Genomic DNA, 21,217 nt, shown 5'->3' with positions numbered 1-21,217 from the left:
GAAATTTTAAATTATGACACTTTTTGTAGAAAACGCATGAAGATGTAAAATGTAGAAGCTCTGAAGATATATGGCTGGTCAAGGGGAACAGGGATCCTAACCATCTCTGTGATGCAGATGGGGGACAAAACAGGGAAAGCCATTTCTTAGACACAGAACACAGATGATCTGCTCCTGCAAGATAAATACATGTTAAGCAAGCACTCATAAGTACAATTTACTTTCGGTTGCTGTGGCTATAGAGGGCAAAAGCTGTTCTCTGTTTTCCTGTCTATCCTCTCCTCAGCACATCTTCTGCTTAGTTGAAGCCATTTGTCAAACTTCTTTGATTTCTAGTTTCCAACTGTCACTGCAAATAGCTGGGGAATAGAGAGATTATTCTTCTTCTGCCTGCCTCTTTTCATAAGCTGTCCAATTAGCTGCTCGCTCTGAGGCCAGACCATACTGTTTTTCTGCAGGAACTGGGAGGATGCCTTGTGAACATTCAAAGTGGAAGGCCCCTTCCCAGTAATAAGGATTCTTTTGCTCCTCTCCCTTGAAACTGAGTTGAGTGAGGAAGAGTTGGGACATCTTATACTCTGATTTTTAGTAAATAACAAGTTTTCAAGTAAAAGTGGGAGAAAAAGATTAAATTAATTTGATTTATTTTTCTGCTCCCAGATATAGCTGCCAGTGCCTAGCACTTTGATAAATTAATTCAATATTTAAAAGCAGTGACTCTTTTGCAAGGCTTTCCTTGAAACTTTGTTTTACTGCAGACACTAGTTATCTGATATTGCACCTTCAGTAGGATGTCTTGTTGTTGGAGAGCTGCTAATTCATATGATTTTGGCTTTGTTAAACACAGAATTGTGACACCACCAGCCCATATTTTAAAATTAAGTATATGGCAAATAATTACTTCATTTGGTTTTATTTGTTTGTTTGTTGATTTGGGTTTTTTTAATTGTAGTACCCTTTCAATGGCCCAACATCAAGAATGGAGCCCTGTTTGATGAGCAGTACTCCCAGGCTGCATCCCACACCGGTGACTCCTCGCTGGCCAGAGGTCCCAGCTGCAAACTCCTGCTACACAAGCTCATCCATGCACTCCACAAGATATGGAAATTCTAGTGACATGTACACCCCCTTGACGACACGCAGAAATTCTGAATATGAGCACATGCAACACTTTCCCGGCTTTGCCTACATCAATGGGGAAGCCACCACAGGCTGGGCTAAATGAAAATGACTGCTATCAACTAAGCACACATACTTAAAAAAACTTCATGTTGTGTGGGACTTTTCATGGATGTTCTTCAAGAGAGGTGAAGATGGAAATGATCCCAGGCATATAAACGTAGTTCATAATGTGGGCAGATTGCAGACTGGTATGACTGAACGTTCCTGTCGCCGAAAAAGACTTTTGTGCTGTTCTAGACCAGTTTTTGGGCCAACCTGTGCCTTTTTTAATTCTGGCATGTGGGCCAACCCTGTGTGCTGTCAGTTTGAGTGAGCCATTTTTGCCCCCCTCTCTTATTGACAAATGTTAATGAGTCTTATAAAAAAAGTACTGGAACAAGACCTATTTATAATTTGAATTAAAGACAGGAAATTCACCCTCAGCAAAACTCTGTCACCTGTTCTTCTTTTAAGCTATTAATGCATTCCTTAAAAAACATTCTGCAGAGTCATCACTTATTCATATCAGTTTCTCTATCTGGTTCCTTAAAAAGACACTTGTTGCTGTAGGTTTCAGTTTACACCTAACTTTGTATATTGATGCACCTTTCTGTTGATCCAGTAAGTTTGATCTTTACAAAAGAGAAGACATGTAGCATTGAATTATACACTGCCTTAAGTTGACTATTGTTCTTATTATATATGTATTTGTGTTAAGTTTGCACAATCTGGAAAAATCTAACTTCTCTGGTCAGTAATGACAAGGTAAGAAGGGACTTGGGACTGGGAAGATTTTGGATTCAGAGCCACATATGTTAAATATGATGATATGAAGCAATTATATAAAGAAAATGACAATGCAAACATGATTATTCACTTAATTACCTATTGACAGGTATGAAAATGTTCTCTCAATTCCTTCACGTGGTGATAATTCTATATACGTCTACAAAAGCAAAATTCAAAGCTGTGCCTTTGAACTTATTCTGTACTGTGTATGTGTGGAAAAATGTATTGTATTTTGGGGAGAATTTTTCTTAGACATTTTCTGTCAGATTTGTAGCTATTTGTGAGTTTTTGTTAGTTTTTATTAACATAGCTTTTTCTTCTGTATTATAAAATGCACCAAGCAATTATGGTGGACCTATTACCCTATGGGTAAGAAAAAAATAAATGGAAATATGACAACAGGCATTTTAGTAATTGTTTTGTAAATAAAATCTTTGATAGCACCCAGTGTGACGATAACCACATCTATGCCTAAAATGGACAAAAGTGTTATTTGTACAGTTGAGCAAGATATATGAGGGATTTTCACACCCAAATAAAGTTCTTGAAATTAAATAGATGCTATTTAAATTCACTTAAATACAAAAACTTCTGTAAGATGCAAACCTTCAAAAAATCTTAAATGTAATCGTTCATGTTTTTATCCAATGAAGGACTTGAGAACAGATACAGCTCATAACAAATGAGTAGTCCTATACCTATTCTTGCAGCTACAGACTGCTGAAAGGCTATGACAGGAGAGATGACTCCATATTGCTTAGTTTAAGCCCTGCTGTTGTTGTTCACCCAAGGCATTGTATTCCCTGAGGCAGGTAAGATGTGCTGTCTTCTTTACAGTACCTTGTAACAAACATGTCACCACTGGAACACTGGAAATGGAAAAGTCATTTTTCCTCAGGTAAGTAATAAAGGGGGCAAAATTCTCAGATCTTGTATATTTAACTAATGGGAAAACTGGTGAGAGTTTGGGGTCTAAAGAGGAATGTGCCAGAAATCTGCAAGGATGGAGGGAGAAAGGCTGCTCCAGGCCAGGTTTGGCAAATGTCCAGGCTCTTAAATACTCAGCCAAGGTGGGACTTTCAGAAACACACCAGGAGCCAATCTCCACCTTCGGGTACCTGGTGAAAATCTTGTTCTCTCAGTTAGTGTCACAGACCTTTCGAAATTTTGCCCCTGTTAGCTTTTACTCTTCACTTTTATTAAGGATAGGGATGATCAGGCTTAGGCTAACTCATTTGTTTTATTCTTATTCAAGTTCCCTTCAGGCAAAATTGGCTACATTGTGAAGAAAGATTCCCATGAGGAAGTTTTTTCAATTGCCAGTCTCTAGCAACTACAGTTTTGATGTGTTTGAGACCAAAGTCCTATATTGCATTTTGGTATTGAAGATGTTTAAATCAAAGCATCAATTCTGGCCTATTAATTTTTAACAGGCATAGAAATATCTGCTTCCTCAAGACTGTGTGAAATTAGTATGACAAAGACAGTGACACTAGAATATAAAAATACACTTTATTTTCTTCAATGAATTCCAAATCTCTGCATGGCTTTGCATCTGACAAGAGCTCAATGTGACCCAAATCAGTCAAGTCATTATCACTGGAATGTTGATCTGTCTCCACTTACCTGATGGACTGTTGATCATGACCTGCCATGGTCCCTCCAAGGAACAGATGCACTGTTAAAATGTTTGTGGGCAGAACTGACCAGGAAGGATCAGGATGGAGGTGAACCCAAGCACCACTCAAGAGAAGCCAGAAGCACTTCCTATGTTTTTCATAGTAACTTGTTAAACCAAATGAAGTCTAATCCCCTTGACTGAAAGAGAGGAGAAAATTAAACTATTTTAGTATATAAACATGCCATATCCTTCAACATGTTTCGGGACAACTCTGTTACCCTGATTTCAAGAGCTAAGGCAGACTGTTCAGAAAGGAAGATGGATATTGGACACAGAAATAATAAAAACTTTCTGAGTGGAGAACTGCAACACTGTGCACAAAGGCCTAGGAGACTTTGTTCTAACCAACAGCAGCACCACAAAGCTGCTCATAAAAACAGATCCAAGAACATCATCAGTCAGATAGGGCTTGGAAACTCTTTTGCAAAAGAATGTCCACAGTCTTTCTTGGTTTTTTTTAAATTAATTTAGAATCTTGTGTTGATGCCACAGGAATCTGAATGTGTGCTTCCAACTACCCTTGAACTGCTTCCTGATGAGGGCTTTGAAATTTAAACTGGACACTCATGGGGAGCAATATATTGATTGCCAAATGCAGCTCTACAGAGGTCACCATCACCACCTGCATCAGAAGTGCTGCAAGGGAAAGTAGGCCCCCTCCCTGACCACCACAGGTCAGAGCCCACTGTAGTAATACAAACCACTGGAACTTTTGGGTCACACAAGTGTACATCAGGTTGGGAACTGCAGCAGCTCCTGAGAGGATGATAACCTCTGGGTAGAATGGCTGGTTTGGGGCAAAAAAATCTCTTAATTCATCCCAGTACAAATTGCCAAACCTCCTGAGTTAGATTCTGCAGCCTTTCCCTTGACCATGGAAACTAAAAACTGCTCTTTCTTGCCTAAAGTAAGTGTGTGGCTACAGAAACGTTTCCGAAGAAGCTTTTATACCACATGCCAAAATATTCAATCTCAATTTCACTTTCTCTTCTGTTATTTTTTCCTTTTTTTTCTTATTTCTCTTTTCTTTCTCCCTTTTTCTTTTTCTTTTTCTTCTTCTTGTTCTTGTTCTTTTTCTTGTTCTTTTTCTTTTTCTTTTTTTTCTTGCACGTTCTGTCTTTTTTTCTTACAACAAATACACTTTTTATTAAAAATGTGATCTTTTTCATGGCCTAAAACATAGGAAATTAAATGATAGATATTGGTAACATATACAATAGAATATAAATTAATATTATATATTACAGCATAACTCACATAACATATATAATATTTTTAAATAGATGTATACACACACATAAATGTATATGTATGCATGCGTATAAAAATCCATTACAATTCTTCAAGATTTTTCATTACCAGGTAGAAAAAAGACTCAGCGGGGGAAGAGCAGTGAGAACACCATTCAGTGGCATGAATCCTGTTTTTGTCAGGCTACCTCTTGCTGTTAAGGTCACTACCCTTTGACAAAAATGGCCTCTGACCTTCCCAGCCCCACAATTCTGTTGTGACTGACCCTGAAACCCATGAAATTCAGGGGCAGACATTGCTTTGGAAGGTTTAGATAAAGCTGACTAACATGGGAAGGGTACATGGTATGCACCCATCTGAAAAGGTCTGGCAGTTCTTTGGTAGAGGATGCAATTTATTCTGTCCCCCTCTTTCATTGAAATCCTAATCCTTCATATGCTACACAAAGTGGAAACTAAAACGGACTGATGATGAATAACAATGTGCCTTTAAAGGGTAGTAACAGTTTCTTAATCTTTATTTTTTAGGTTTTGTAATTCAAAAGAAAATAATTGGCTATGTACAATTAAAATGAGTATTTTGCTGTGCTATATAGTAAATCTATCGCGCCTGCAAGAAACGTGGGTAGAGCCCTTCCCAAATCTTCGTTCGCGAAGCCTAGCCATGAGATAGTAAATCTAAGCAGGCTTGTGACTTACTATAGAGTCGTAAATCTGACAAGGAAAGGATTATTTTCACTGGGTTTCTTTCAAAATCTGCATTAGTAGAGACATGGATCTAACTCAGAAGATATGGCTGGATTTTGTTACTCCTTGCAGTCCAATGACCGTGCTGTTCTGGTTTTATATCTCAGTTCAACCCATTGTGGCAAGAAACCCCCACCCAGAAAATTCAGATCCTAGTTTGGGTCTGCATCTTAAACACACGCAGGGATACAGCAACACGTCTCAACAACTTCAGTGCTCGTAGGAGCCACTATCCCTCTGCAGGTGCAACCCTGCTCCAGTGGTATTTCCCACCATGGAACCAGTCACTTGTGAGACTAAGGTTTCTCTTTGTGATCATAATTAGTGGACAGACTGACCACACCTCCCTTTGAACATGTTGTTTTCTTAACTTCAATATATCATTCTCTGCTCTCTGAACACTTAATTTCGATTATAGGGTGCCTTGAATATAGAAATACTATGTGTCTTCTCACTGTAATTTAAACCCACGGTCTTGCAAAACCCTTTATGGAGACTCTGTTCACCTTCGCCCGGCTCTGTCTTCCTGCCACCCTCTCATGCTGCCACTTTCTCAACGAAACAGGGAGACTTTTCCTGTACCACCACTGCTCTGGGGCGTTGGACTTGAGCAAAAGGGGTTTGTTTTGCAGCCAGACGTTGCGGCAAAGCCCCACTTCAGGGAACAGACACAGACTTCGCCCGTGGTGGGGGCCCAGTGACCAAAAAGTTTGAGGAAAGGTGGCCAGCCCTGGTTTTGGCAGCCTTTCACATTGTGATAGTTATGGTATGCACAGGGCAGGTCGCAGAGAGCAGACAAGCCTAAGGAGGAGGGATGTGCCACTGGGCATCCCCAAGGCGCGCACCTGGCCTGCCGCGCCCGTCTGGGACTCGAACCAGCGGCCTTCACCCCACCCCGCCGCCCTTCTCGGCGGGAACACCCGGGGCTGCCCGGCACGGACTGCAGCACCCATCGTGCCCCGCGGCACCACAACCCCGGGCATCCCGCCGCGCGCCCCAGAGCCGCGCCGCTCGGCATGCTGGGAGTCGTAGTCCTCTCTCAACAGCGGGCGGCCGGAGGCACGGCAGCCAATAGGAGGGCTCGGGGCCGCGCGCCGCCGGCCCCTGCAGCCAATGGCGCGGGAGCGCTGCCCGTCAGTCGAGGCGGTTCCCGAAGGCAGCGTCAGCCGCGTCAAGGGGCGCGGCGCGGGAGGTCGGGGCGCAGCGGGGCGCGGCCGCTGCCGGCGGCGCGGAGCGGGGCAGGGCAGGGCGGGCATGGAGCCGGGTGCGGAGCTGGGCGCGGTGCTGGAGGCCGTGGAGGGGCGCAGCGGCGCCGAGGCGGTGGAGCGGGTCCTGGCGCGGTACAACGAGGAGGTAACGGGTCCCCTCCCCCGCCCCTCTGCGCCGCTCCCCCGGCGGTGTCGCCACCCCGCCCACCCTCGGCAGCGCCGCCGGCATTGTCCCGCTCCCCCGGCCGGGGCAGCACCCTCGGCCCCCCGGGCTCGGCTCGGCGGCGGGTTCCCAGCGCTCACCGCTTCTGCCGCCGCGCCCCCAGCCAGCGACACCGGGGCGGCCCGGCCCTGTCTTGCCCTGCCCTGCCCGGCTCGGCTCGGCACGGCACGGCACGGTACAGCCTCCCGGCCCTTCCCCGTGCGCTCCCGCCCGCAGGCCGTGCAGGGCACCGCGGCACTGCCGCGCTGGTGAGCCAGGGCATTGCCCAGGGGAAGTCAGACTTTCACGGGAGCACAAAGCCAGGGTTGTCGCGGGGAGATCAAGCCCGTGGGTCGGGCTCGACCCCGACACCTTCGGTCTTGTGGTCGGGCAATGTTGTGGGTTATCGGTGATGGGGCTGTAAAAAGAGCTATTCCACAGCATACATCTGCCTCACAAGTCTTTTAACCGATATATACCGCTGGACAGAATAACACTGGAGTCTCTTGGCTACTTGCCCACCTGCCACACCACCGTGCACCTGCCCACCTGCCCGAGGTGCTGCCTTTTGTCACCGGCTCTGGGCAGTGACCGTGTCCATATACAGTGGGAGGGAGTCTGTGTAAAATGGGCCGCCAAATCTCACCTCATTTTTCTGCGTTTCCGGTCAAGCAAAGCGAAAAGGGGGGAGACAGCTCAGAGCAGGTTGAGCTTTTAATGCTAACAGGTGTGAAAGAGTACCAAGTGTCTACTGCCCTTGCAGTGTGATACATGTGTGCTCAGTCAAGAAGTGAAGGGATTTCCTGGTAATGCAGGAAAATACAAATCAGAGTGACAATAGGTGTTAGGTGGATTTTATTTGCCCTCTCCCCGTCCCCCCTCTTCTGATAGGGACATTTTGACACCTAAATTTTAGTAGAGCAGTATAGTCCCTTTTGACAGATTACCTCTCAACCCATCAGGTGTCTGTCCTTTGTGTAGATGCTTGTGTGACTGGTGCACAAGTCTCTAAAGCTGATACTGACTCAGAGTTTGGCTTTGGATGTAATTTAAATGCAGTTGTGTTGAACTAACTATCAGCTGAAATTTAGAAATCTGTTACAGGAACAAACATTCAGATTCATAGCCAAATGAATGTGGATTGGTGTATAGTTATTCTTCAGCCTCCAAGAGGTGTCTTGAAATTTGCTGTCTTAAGTGCAATGTGTTTTAAGACTAACAATAGCAGTAACTGATTTCTTCACTTAAACTTGAGCTTTTGTGCATATGAAATTCAAATGTAGAGATAGATGCAGCTGCAAGGCACTTTTTCTGAGGGATTGTAGATCAAGAGTTTGTTAGACATATCTGTTTTAACTTGCTGGCCTCTGAGGTACAGAGGAAGGGTTCTGATTGAGGAGAATTTTATCTCTGTCCTTACTTTTCAAAATGACCCTGTGTTAAATGTTAAAAAGCATGCACAAACATAATTTCTTAATTTTGCTGTATTTGGTTTTATGCCTTCTCATTAGCTTTCTGAGATTATTTAGACTTGAGTTGAATTGTCAAGGACAGAGTGAGAGCGGGTGCAGTTTCTATTCTGGCATTTCAAGTGTTTGAATGAAGTCTTGGAGTTACATGTGTAGCTAAATACTGCTTTTGAAACAGGATGGGAAACTTTTAATACTGTCTCAATATAACATAACTCTACTGTGTTTGTTACAAGTTTTCCATCGTATTTCCTAGGTCTCTTTTTCTCTACAAGGTGTTACTAACTCACATATTACCTGTAGGCCAGCGATGACTGGGCAGAGCAGTCCAGTTTCCAGACCTTTACCCATGCCTCTTCTGGGCTTTAGGTTTCCTTAGTTTTTTTTTTCCAGATAAGAAACTTAATATGCTTTAATTGAAAAGAAAGGATGGATCAAGTGTAGTTCCAAGATGCAGGTGGCTGCAGAATAACTATAATAAGAGAAATCAATAGGTCTGTTATTGCTCCTCTGTGGTGTTCCATTTGCAATGATTATTGCAAATCTCTGTTCCTCCAGCACTTGGACTTGTTGCTGTCACTACATTTCTTTTGTAAAATTTCCAAAAAGATTCATGTGCAAACACAAGGGTTGCCTTCTCTTGGTTAATTACTCATCATTTAATGTTCACCTGCTTTTGACTGGCATGTTGCTGAACTTGTGTGGTTCAATCAGGAGCCTTGTAAGAGAGAGGAAGGGAATTATTTTCCTGCTGTTGAGAGAGGAAGGGAATTACTTTCTTACCATCCTCCAGACTCTAACTGATGTTGTTAAATTTTGATAGTAGGAGAGATGTCCAAGGTCTTTCTGTGTAATTGCAAGTTTGGGTCATGAAAGGTAAGAAGTCCGTGAATGTGCTGTGGAAGGTCAATTTTGTTTTCCAATCACTTGCATGATGTAGCAAATTGTATATTAGAAATAGAAATTGAGATTTTTTTTTTTCTAGCCGTTCATCATGCTTAATCATTTAGCTTGGAAGTTGTAAAATGTTAAAATAACTGTCCGATGTTACTGCTGTCAGAATAAACTTTGTCACATGAGTAATATTTCACTAATAACATACTTCAGGATACTAACATAGAATTAGACTCAGCTGCTGTTTGAAGTGTACTCATTGAAGTGTTTGAATAAGTACTCATTGTTAGACCATGTTTATCTTGTGTTTAATTGTGCCAGAGAAACAAATACCTTGGTAATGTGTTTTGGAAATTGCCAGAATACAGAAAGTGGTAGTTTTTGTAGCAAGGCTTATTTGATTTATACTACTTGTTTTCTGGGCAAGATGATACTGTGGTTATTCTGCTTTGGGGCAGTCAGTGCAGTCAAAAGCTTGCAAACAAGATATGCTTGGGAAAGAATCTGAGGAATAAGGTATTTGTAAAACACAAGGCTCTAGTTAGTGTTTTTTCACTCTGTCAATGCCACATGTGACTGTGGCATTGACTCTGTCAATGCCACTTCATCAGAAGTGCAGCCTATAGATAAAGGCTTACTCTGCACCAGTAATAATTGTAAAACTGTTCAATGAAGCCACTCACTGGAGTTCTTGCTGTTGGGTAGGATGGGAAAAGGACATGAATTGACATGGTTATGGACTCACTATCTGAGGCTGATTTTTAACCAGACTACTGAAGTTTTACGATAATTTTGCAGGCATTACATACTTAGCAGCTGATGTGCATGTAACAAACTCTTGTCTTTATTTACAGAATCGGTCCATTTTCAGATTTGATCCAGCAGATGAAGACAAAAGAAAGGTAAGTAAAAGAGGCTATTGAGCTGTATACCTCAATGTAGAAGTATCAAAGCAGTCTCTTAACTTAGTTGCCATTGTAAAATGATACAAGAGGTGATTATAAAGTTATGTTTTAATTTTTGTTTCTTCAGTGCAAGAGACATGGCAACTACACATTCCCTTTTTTTCTGAAAGAGAAGACTGAATTTCCTTAGCAAAACCCCCAGTCTTGAATGAAAGTAGTAACAGAAAAGCCCATAAATAATTTCACTGGGTATAGATTTGGGATGAGATGGAGGAATAAGGGTAAAGATAACTCTCTGTATCTACTGAGATAAAATTTTGCAATAGATTTTCCCATTTTCTCTCTTCCCAGCATGTAGCAATATGAAAGGTGTATTTCTTGTCTGTGTTAGATACTTAAATAATGCTAGAGATTAAGATGAAGTAATAGGTACAGAGGAAAGCTATGAAGCTGTAAGGGAGGCAGAGCTACAGAAGGCTGTTAATTCAAAGGTTGAGGTAATCAGTGGTATGTGCATGTTGGGTTTTAAAGGTGGGAAATGTTTGTGTGTGCCAGTATTGAGCTGTGCAGGTGTGTCAGGGCTTAACAGATCCCCTGACACCCACCCACAGCCTCGTATTTAAAGCTTGGACATGGCTTTTTAAATTTTTTTCCTGTTGTTATTTTTAGGGTGTACTATGTAACAACAGGACTCTTTCTGTTCTGTAATTAATTTTTGGGCTGATTTGCATAATTATTCAGAAAATGTTCATCAGTGAATGAGGCTGTGTGTTTCTGCTATTTCTGGAATAAACTCAAAACTTGAAATCAGAATGGCAAGGTTCCTGCAAGGGTAGCTTGTTTGAAATTGGACACACATAGATTCATTCCATGATTTTGTGCAAAATCTAAATATTTTAAGATATTAAGTCTTTTTCTGGTAGAAATGGGTGGGATGATAAATCTGTCCTTTGCATTTGCAAAACCATCAGCGTGTAATCCTAAGTTACAATTCTTTATTACACAGATGGCTTGAAGACCTCTTAGCTTGACTTTACCTATGGCTTTACTCAAAGCTGACAATCAGTAGTGTGGTGATGGACTGTGTATGTCCTTTTTGATCTGTAGAACAACTCAGCTGGGATCTTGATTTAGTTTTCTTACTGTGTTTGTGTTCGTACGTCTCCTTCCTCACCATCCCTTCCATCTCTTTTTACATTGTGAATGAGCGAGTGTCTAGTCTGAAAAATAGATTGCCAAATAGAGAACATAGGAAAGGCTACTCAACTGATATGCTCAATATCTTTAGCATCTGTAAAACACTGAGCATTCTCTTTTCACCCTTCAGTTAAGATAAAAAATAAAAATGTTTAAATTGAAAGGGAACATAGCACATATTCTTGCTAAGAGAAAATTGCTGAACTTGTCACTAAAATTGATGAGAATTGATTGAAAACAACATGATGCAGCCTCAGGTTCCATGTATTTGCAGTTCTGCTGCTATTAACTTAGAATGATTGGAGTGAAAGAGAGTTTAGACAAAGGGTCACAATCCATAATGAAGTCGTATGGTAGACTTGATGTTCTGCTATGGAGGCAAATACAGAGGGACTTCATGATTTTGCCATTGGTTTCTGGTGCTATTGAAAGTTTGCATTATAACCTGATGAATGCTACACTTACTTCTTACCAATCTCTTGCTGCACGTTGGGTTTGTTCATGACCTAGGAGTAAATTTGCTTATTTACTGCAGCAAGCCTGACAGACTTTGTTGTAAGGCATTAATGTCTATGCAAGAGTGCAAGTAAAAGATCGATTATAGCAATGCAAGTTTTTTCTCTGCCTCATCACGCAGCTTCAGCCGTGACCTTAGGATTACATCAAGGTTGTGTCAGTAGTGTGATTGTGTTGTGATGTAGGTGTAACTATACTTTAAGCTTTTCTACATTGGATACTGTCTGTTAGGGAGAGGACAACCCATACACAGCAGTGACATGCTGTAAAATATGAAAGATAGAAGGGCAAAACTATGGCTTGACTGGAAGCTGGGTAAATTGGACAGAATAAGTTGCTCTGCAATGATGTGGCTATCAAAGCATGATGCTTTAGGCTATAACCTAACTAAATCAGCACTGACTTTGTAATATTGAATTCCAGGAGGAAAGTAGGTTGTATCCTCTAGAAGGCAGGAAAATGCTATCAAGCGTGTCTGTCTGGACATAGCCACAGGACTTTAATACATCACAGGGTGATAAAAACACAAGATTGTAATGTGAGGTGTCCTTGTATTTGTTCTGCTTTGCTTAATGATGTATGTGTCTGCATTGCCTTGTATGATGGATGCTGTCTATGGATATAAATCAGATGGCAATCTGTGTTGTACTGTAAGATCTCCTCAGATACCAGCCCTATCAAGTTGGTGCCATTCCTTCTTAACTTGAATAAAAAAATATGAATTTCTGAAAACCTGTTTTCAGTTTCTGTGTGTAAACTGTATAGAAATTGCCAACTAGAAGTAAATGTGTTTTGGAATAGCAGCTGAAATTAAGGCAGCAAGGTTGCTTCTGAGGGCCTTGGCCAGCTCTTAGAAATCTAAAATATTTGTCTCAACTACTCAAGAAGCTGTTGACAGTGTTTTACTGGAAAAAGTTGAGTCTTCAGAACTGTGACACTTCACAACAGCGTGTCATGGTTGATACACAGTTGGTTCTTTAGGTCTGTGCTGGAAGCAGCTCCAGAATATTAATATCTATTCACTTAACCGGGCAGTCACCTTGGAGAGAGGTGTCAGATGTAGTGTCTCCCTTTCTGTGTGGCACAGTGGGTACTTCAGCTCAAGCCTCACATGTCGTAATACAAAAAGGGAAGGGTTTTTAGGACCACTTTATCATTATTTAATAGCTTTGCTCTCCATTATTTATGCCTTATCAGGGCCAAATACTGCTGCTGAAGTAGCAACACAGTTGTGCTGTTTACAGACTTAAAATTTTAAGAAAGTTATAGCGCTGTTTGTGCCCTGGAAATGTCTGTCAGTACTGATTGCCTAGTTAGCCATAGCATTCCACAGCTAGAAGTTGCTACAGAACCATTTTTGAGGTGATATAACAGAAAAAGTACATCTGTCTGTGGTAGCAAGCAAGACTTTTTAAATTGGATGGAGATGCTGAGTTCGGGGGAGGAAGGGTTAAAAAAGGGACCAGCAGCCAAATGTTAGAATATTACTCATATTCTTACCAGAAGTGGTAAGGTATTTATGATTCACATATTTCCTCTTCCACTCTGTATCTTTCATCTGCTTCACCTCTTGTAGTACTTGCAACATCTGGTTTCTGCTGTATTAGCTCCAGCTTACTGTGTTGGGTCAGTTCTGTAATACAGATCTTTAGAGTTTTAGACCAGTTTTCTTGAATTACTGTTCAGGTTCAGTTTGAACAGGATGAGTCTAAAATTCAGTGGGAAGAAAATCACCAAAACAGTCTTTTCCTATGTTGCTGAATGTTTTCAAGGTGTTGAAATAGCTGGTGGTAAATCATACCCAAATGTATTGTGGGCCTTTCTCTCCCAATTAAATTCATGATGTGGGGAGATTCCTTAAGGCCGTGGACAGTACCATATTTGAACTTTGGAAGGATGGAAGCAGTAAAGTATGTTGATGGAGCAAGATGCTGTCACACTCTAAATATCAGAAGAACCTCATTCTTAGATAGTGCTGTTGACGCTGATGCTTCAGGGAGGTCTGAATGTTCCTGCAGCCACCAAGGCACAGGGCTTTTCTTCTCCCAGTAACTTTGTTGCAAACTTTTAAAGTCTGTTAGTGAGTGTCCTGTAAAAATATTAAGTTCAAGTGCTCCTGTGGGCACACTGTGTGGTGTCTTAGTTGTTATTGTTCTGACTTTACTGAAACCCCTTAAGGGATTACCAGTCTGTAAGAGAAAAAAAAGTTACTAAGTATCCTTCATTAATACTAAGCTGTTGTGCTTTCCCTCTGGTCCTGCCAATTCCCATCCAGCATTTTTCAGTTTTTTACATCTCTTAAGATTTGTGACAAGCCAGTGAAACCCGTCTCTCCTTTTAACACCCTTCTTTCACCGCTGGGTTACAGAGGGTAAAAGGGTTCTTCCTCTCCCTGTCCAGTGGGGAGGGCAAGGAGGGCTACTGTGAGTGCAGTTACACAGGATTTCACCTTTCTGCGACTCTGAAGTTTATTCCCCCAGTTGTGACAACAGGGATTGCCGTGCCTGCTCCTCACCTCACCTGCAGAGTTTTGTCTGCAAACGCTCTCACGTGTTCAAATGTGCAATTTGGGCCTGTGCCATGTCAGAGCTGGCAGGCTCCTACCAAATAGGCCAACCTCCTGCTGTCAGTACCAGCTGAACAATGAAGTTTTGAAGTGAAGCAGATTGAATCCTCAAGGAATACAGCTATACACCTTCCCTCCTCACCCACATCAGTCCACAAAGACTAGGCAAAAATTTGGCATGGCCTTTTCAGAGGAGGTTATCTAATTGTCCTGTTATTCAGCACAGTTGATGATATGTGTTATGTAAATGTTGTCTTGACTTCCAGAGAAAATGAAAGTTTAACATTTCAAATACTCTGGGGCTTACCTTCTCACTGCCTAGCTGATGCAGATGCTTAGCTCTGCAATCTAATAGAATCTTAGAAACTAAAGACTTGTGCTCCCCTTTCCTTCCCCCTCCTCTCCCCAGTCTAATTAGCCTATGAACAAAGGTGGTGGAAGAAAATGGAAGTAAAGAAATAATACCTTTTTGCCCAAAGCTACACAATAGGTCCATGGCTGAGCAAGGAAGAAAACACAGGTCTCTTGTGTCTCAGGAGAGGACTTTTTCTATTGGGCTGTGTTGCCACATCAAGGGTTTATGTTGACAGGATAAAGGACCAAAACGGATTGATGTTTTACTCATTAAAACAAGACAACAAATGGATTTTTCTGGGCTTCCTGTTTTAACACACAATAAAATTTTATACTACAGCACAGACAAAAAGAATAGTGTGTATTGCTCTTGTTAATCTTACTATTAGCACAAAAGCTGAGAAATCATGAATTTTAGAGAAATTAATGGATTTTACAATAAAAAAAAGTTTGAAACTGTTAGGAACTGCCTTGAGTCTGTGGAAAAGTATATGAAAAACATTTCTTGCATGTCCGATGAAAGTCCAAATCTCATCTGAATGTTGAAAGGATAGAACTCAAAGGAATGTTAAAATCTTACAGTGAAATAGAAGTTAGCAATAAAACCTGCGAAACTAGTACAATCATCATATATGTTGTGGAAGGGGACGTACCTTGCTGTCTGAATTTTCACTTCCTGTCGTTTCCAACCAAATAAATGAAATTTATGTCATGCTAATGGCATACAAGGTGGTGGAAGGAGCACCACCTAAAGAAAATGAAAACCATAATAATGCTTTTGTAGTCACATCCCTTCCTGTTTCTCCTCTCTCTGTGCATCGTTTCTCTTGCACTCTCAGGGCGAAAACAGAAAATGTGAAATTGTGCTGTATGGCATTTGGTTTTAGTTGTCTCCAAGGCGATTTCCTAATAGGATGACTTTTGTTTCTTCAAAACTTTCCATGGATAGTTCTTCAATTATAATCAGATGCTGTAGCTTTTCCTTGAGCTGCTATTGGCCCTTGGGATCAGCCAGCAAGGATTCACTGTCATGGATATTGTAACTGAATGCTGATTTCCCTAAAGTCACTCTTGATGGCTCGCTGGAGTCTAACTCCAGAGAACTTTGTCAGTAGTTCCTATGTGTTTTTCACATATGTGAGTCTTGTATCTTCAAAAACTAGTGTGTGTGTGTGTGTGTGTGTATATATATATAATGGCTAGGAAGCTTAGTAACCTGTTCTTAAGTTTGTAATGGCCAAGCTTTTAATCTAGTATGCAAAAGACTATAACTGATGCTTTTGAAAATAAACACTAACCTTGCTTATATAAGCAGCCAAGTCTTCAGGAACATGTAGAAAATAAATTACCTTACAAGCACAGTGATGGTTGGGGGGTTTTTAAGTTGTAAGCAGGTAGCTAAATATAAAAAAAAAAAAATCTATTTAGTATCTATCTTTAGTACAGCTGTTCAGAGTTAATCCTCTTCTGTTGCTGCATTTCAGTAAGATTTGAAGCCAAGAGATGATTTTATAATCTTTAATTAAATTGCAAGGATAGCCTTTAAATGTATAGAGGGAGGGTTACACTTCCACTGGCAAGTCAGCGGGAGTTTGATACCCTTTGGGATGCCTCCTGCAGTGCTTTTGACATTTTGCAGTGACACTTCCGTAGCAGCAGGTGGGTGCAACTTATGGAAAAAAAAAAAACCTAAAAAAATCAATCTGAGGTTTGAGAGGCCTGGTCTCTTTGTAGTCAAATGAGTGTTCAGGTTTTATCTGATTGAGGTTAAAAACCAGAGCACCAGATGCCAGATTTGTGTAGGCAATGCTGCTCACCAAAATGTGGTGTCCCGCTCCTAAGAGGAAGGGAGCACCCAAGATTTGTAGATGGTCAAAAAGGAAGGACAAAAGTCAGATGGTCTGCAAAAACTTAAAAGGTTTTATTAGCAAGTTATACACTTGGCATGGAAATTGGTATAAGTTAGTCCCTTATCTTCTGGTATAAACACAAGTGTGGTGGATTTTGAGTAAGGGGTAGGGTGAAAGAGAGAGAGTGACTAAGGAGAGGGAGAGAGAAAGATCACCAGTCCTGGCTCCAGCATCAGTCCAGCTGATGGAGTGTCCAGGGTCCTGGTGGACATGCACACTCAAGCTTTACCTTTTTATAGATAAGTTTTCCCCACAGTGCAGCTAAGTTTTTTGCTTTCTATGCAAATTAATTATTATACACAGTTCTTCTAGACTTTTCTGGAAATAGGTCGAGAGCTTCGAGGGTCTTTGGTGGTCTTGATTCCCGCCCACTGGGTCAGCCTTTGGTCAACAGTCCATGCCCACTTCTTGACCTTGTTCCTGCCCTTGTGCTGCACTGTGTTGTGCCTATGTCCAGAAGCCAGAACAGGGACGTTTGTCCCAGAAAACTGCTGCCCTACCTCCGTATGGCCTCCTTCTCCAGCCACATGCTGTTCTTTCTCACAGTGTGTTACTGCCAACAGTCCTTGCTTGTCTGCACAGCTATCCAGCTATCAGTGTTTGAGACATACACATTAGCCCCTTATCTGCTCAGCTTCTACACCAAAATGACAGGAAGGTCCCCTTTATTTCAGTGGTATTGATCAGATCAGATTATTTATTAAGTGATCCTTGGTATTTAAATTCCTAGAAGAAACCTTCACCACTGTTAATGAGAAATCAGATCTCGTTTTGTGCTGGATTTATTTACTGATAATGCAGTCTGTCTGGCTCAGTAAGTCTTTGAAATGTCCATTCAGCATCTTGGTGTTGGGAAGGCCGATAACTTGGCTTCTAGTGTTGTTAGTATGGTTCTGCCTACACAGTATCTGAAGAGAGGGAGAGTCCAGTTGGTGAACCAGCAGTTGAATTTGGGTAAATTGTTACAGACCACCTTGTCGCAGCTGATATAAACAAGGAAGAAAATAAGTCTAATAGAAATGCACTTAAACAGAGAACAGAGTAAACTGGCATTTTCCTAGAGTTCTGTGAACTGTCCCTTCAGTTCTGTGTTACTCCTCAAAACCCAACAGGCTTCACGGCTGTTGCTTCAGCTTGCAAAGCACAGTTAATTGTATGGAAATCTCTCTTAGCAATAGAAACAAAATTCTTGTAAGAAGTTGAGCTGTGACTAAGTAATTTGACTGTGGGTCTGGACTGTCATTTTTTGTTTCCTAGGCATTTTTAAAAACACTTCAAAGATGCACCTTCAGAAACATTTAGTGCAGATCTAGCATACCATGCTTAAGTCAGGGGATTGTATAGATCTGTGTGAGATCTTATGTTAATGTTGGAGCACTCTTTATATTTGAGTATCTTTTTCCAGCCACGGTAAGTACCTCTATGCCTGTACAGGTGATCAAATGTGGTTTTATACTATTGCCATGTCTTTAATATTCTGATAAAGATTTCTCCTGTTGCCTCTGTGATAGTAAGAGGTGGAGCTCATTCCTTGTTTTCAGACTTTCTACTGGATTAATCTAGTCAGAGCTGTGGAGATGCAGTCAAGATCTTGGTTGTCTGGGTGGTGCTTTTGGGTGGGCTTAACCCCAGGACAAGCATACTAGAAATCATATTGAGAGTTCCTACTGTCTGACTTTGTTTACAGATTGTCTTTTAACATTGTTGAAGACTTGTGTTGTTTTCTCCCTTATTCTTCTGGAGTGTCTGTTCTAGATTTGCTGTAGACTTAATGTTTGTTGTTGATTTTGTTAATTTTTTTTTTTTGGCTTTAGTTGTAAGTGATCACAGTAACAAAACTTGCTTGGATGTCCTAAGTGGAACCTTTGTTTTGAACTTTGAGTCAGGGTGATGGGCTTCTGTGCTTCTCACCTTTTTGTTATGGTGGTGATGGCGAAAAATGAAATTCCAGAGACCATTCCCCAAGAACTGTTTTATACTTTACTATGATTCCTATGCTTTTTGTAATTACTTACGTGACACAGACTGCTTGAGACCACAATATGAATTTCAGGTCTTAAGCAGACTTCTGCACTAGGGCTGTTCAACTCAGTTGCTGCTCTGGCTTCTTTGGTAATTTATTCATGTTGATGGTCAAGACACAAAGCTTGGGAGGTGATAAGTGTGGAGGAACCTTGTACCTGTGTGGTACAATGCAGTTTGTATTTTATTGGGAACTTCTTTGTAACTGTACTTCTGACTCTATACCCCAGAGTAGTAGTAATGTTGTCCTGAGCTTAAGGCATAAAAATCCTATGAAGTCCTCTCACATCAAGCAAACTCTTCTGTCCTGTCTTTTCTGCCCATTAATTGATCATCTAATTGTCCATTTCTGTCTTATAAAGGGTAATTCTTCTGTAATTCAGATGTTACAGTTCTGACCTACAGGTTACTGGAGTGTTGTATTTTCCTCATGCTGCATTTAAATGATTAATGTTTACCCCTGCAGTCATGTTGGTATAAAGTATCAGTGAAGTATTTTGACAATAGTGGCAATTTTGGCAATAGAGAATAGCATCTGCCATTTTGCTTAATGCTGTTGCAAATGTGGATTGTATCCATGAGGAAAACTCTTTTGGTGCTCTCTGGAGGCCTTTTGTAACAGTGTATATTTTGAAGAGCTAATATGGAATACCTAGTTTCTCAACTCAGCTGGAAACTCAAGTTATATGGAAGCTTAGCAAAAGTAGTTTCTTATTGCCATCAATATTTTGATGCTAAAACTGTTCCTTTTTGGTTTGTTTGTGTTTGCCTAGAAACTATGTGAGGGAATTCTAAACATCCTTGAAAAAGACACAAAAACGTCATGTCAAGTTGCCTGCCTGGAGGCCCTCCGGATTCTCTCCAGGGACAAGAAGGTTTTAGTGCCTGTAACCACAAAGAGGAACATGCAGATCCTTATGAGGCTAGCAAAGCTGGACAATGTGGAAGATCCTTTGGAGAGAGTGTCTGAATTTCCTGTTATAGTAGAAGCTTTAAAATGCCTCTGTAACATAATTTTTAATAGTTCAGTTGCACAGCAGCTCAGTTTTGAACTGAATCTTGCAGCAATGCTCTGCAATCTTCTGCAAAAATGTAAGGACCAACAGTGTGTTGATGACATTAAATGCTTTGATTTGCGTCTGCTCTTCCTCTTGTCACTTCTGCACACAGATATTAGATCACAGTTGCGTCAGGAACTACAAGGGGTGCAAGTTTTGACTCAGGCTTTGGAAAGTTCCCTGAGTGTAAGATGGACAGAAGAATATAAAGCAGCGGAAGATCGTGACAGGCCTCCTCTATCTTTGCAAGAGACAGACTGTGCCATTGAGGCACTAAAGGCTCTATTTAATGTAACACTTGACAGTTGGAATGTCCACAGCAAGGTAAGGCTTAGCTGAAGTGTTTTTTCAATTGATTTTGTTTAGTCTGGGAGAGCCAGAACCAGCAGGTAGATACAGAAGAGGCAGTTGTTGTCCAGGCCCCAGGGCAAGGATTTTAATGCTTAACTTTTGCTACTCTAATTTTGATGGAATATAGTTGCATTTTTCAAAATAGCAGCTAAGGTAGTCTTCAAATTTTGCATCCTAATTTCTCTATATGTAAAAACAATCTGAGAAGATTTGTCTGTCTGAGCTCTGAATGTGTCAAGAATTGATGGTGTTTCAAGAGGTGTTGAGTCTTTAATGCTCATTTCTTTGAATACCAAAATAACATTTTTGTTCTTGTTACTACTTAGGCAAAAAAATCTAATCCATGCGTTTTCTATGTAATGGAAGAATAGCTTGGATTATATGATGCAAGGTAAAACTGTATGTTTTTGAATAAAACATGCAAAAAATACTATTTTGTAAAAGCCTGAGGTTTACAAAAGAAAATAAATGTTGTTCATTTAGATTACACAGGAAAAGCTGTGTAATCTAAAAGTATCAGATGGCTACATCTCTGGATGTATAGCAATAGGGTAATAGAACTGAGAAGACTCCCTTGTTTTTGGTCTGTTTTTCTGAGCATGATGGTAGGTACATTAACTCTAATTTTGAATAACCCAAATCTGTGCTACAGTAGGAGAATTATAGAGGGAATCTTTCTTTTAGTCCACATCATATTGTCTCTAAAATGTTGTTGTTAACTTTTCACTGGCCATTGTAAATATGCAGCGTATAAAGCTGATCAAAAGTCCACAGTAGTTAAAACTGACAAATAATTGTTCTCTTTAGTGCATTGGACTAGACAGCAAATAAGACATTAATCATAACTTTACAGAATATAAAACTTGAGAAAAGTCTGAAGTTTATTCTTTGATTTAATGTCTCAAGGATATGCTGAATAAGAAATCCTGAAATTTAA

The 21,217-nt window shown here is 40.9% G+C and overlaps 2 protein-coding genes across 3 annotated transcripts in view; both read left to right on the top strand.

Moving 5' to 3' along the window:
• The window catches only part of RFX4 (regulatory factor X4), a 92,389-nt gene extending 90,034 nt beyond the window's left edge, over positions 1-2,355 (top strand). For both annotated transcript variants that reach the window (XM_027680833.1, XM_027680834.1), the window contains one exon: positions 953-2,355. In XM_027680833.1, the coding sequence (XP_027536634.1) occupies positions 953-1,225 (273 nt within the window). In that variant the 3' untranslated portion in view covers positions 1,226-2,355. The remainder of the gene's footprint in view (positions 1-952) is intronic.
• A 4,531-nt stretch (positions 2,356-6,886) lies between these two features.
• The window catches only part of RIC8B (RIC8 guanine nucleotide exchange factor B), a 34,569-nt gene continuing 20,238 nt past the window's right edge, over positions 6,887-21,217 (top strand). The window contains exons 1-3 of the mRNA XM_027680413.1: positions 6,887-6,981; positions 10,256-10,303; positions 19,645-20,253. Coding sequence (XP_027536214.1) covers positions 19,777-20,253 — 477 coding nt within the window. The 5' untranslated portion in view covers positions 6,887-6,981; positions 10,256-10,303; positions 19,645-19,776. The remainder of the gene's footprint in view (positions 6,982-10,255; positions 10,304-19,644; positions 20,254-21,217) is intronic.

The sequence above is a fragment of the Neopelma chrysocephalum genome, unplaced genomic scaffold, assembly GCF_003984885.1.
Source record: "Neopelma chrysocephalum unplaced genomic scaffold, ASM398488v2 Primary Assembly neopelma1_59, whole genome shotgun sequence".
NCBI lineage: Eukaryota > Metazoa > Chordata > Aves > Passeriformes > Pipridae > Neopelma > Neopelma chrysocephalum.
Note: the sequence above shows the minus strand (reverse complement) of the source record. Positions and strands in the feature narration are given on the sequence as shown.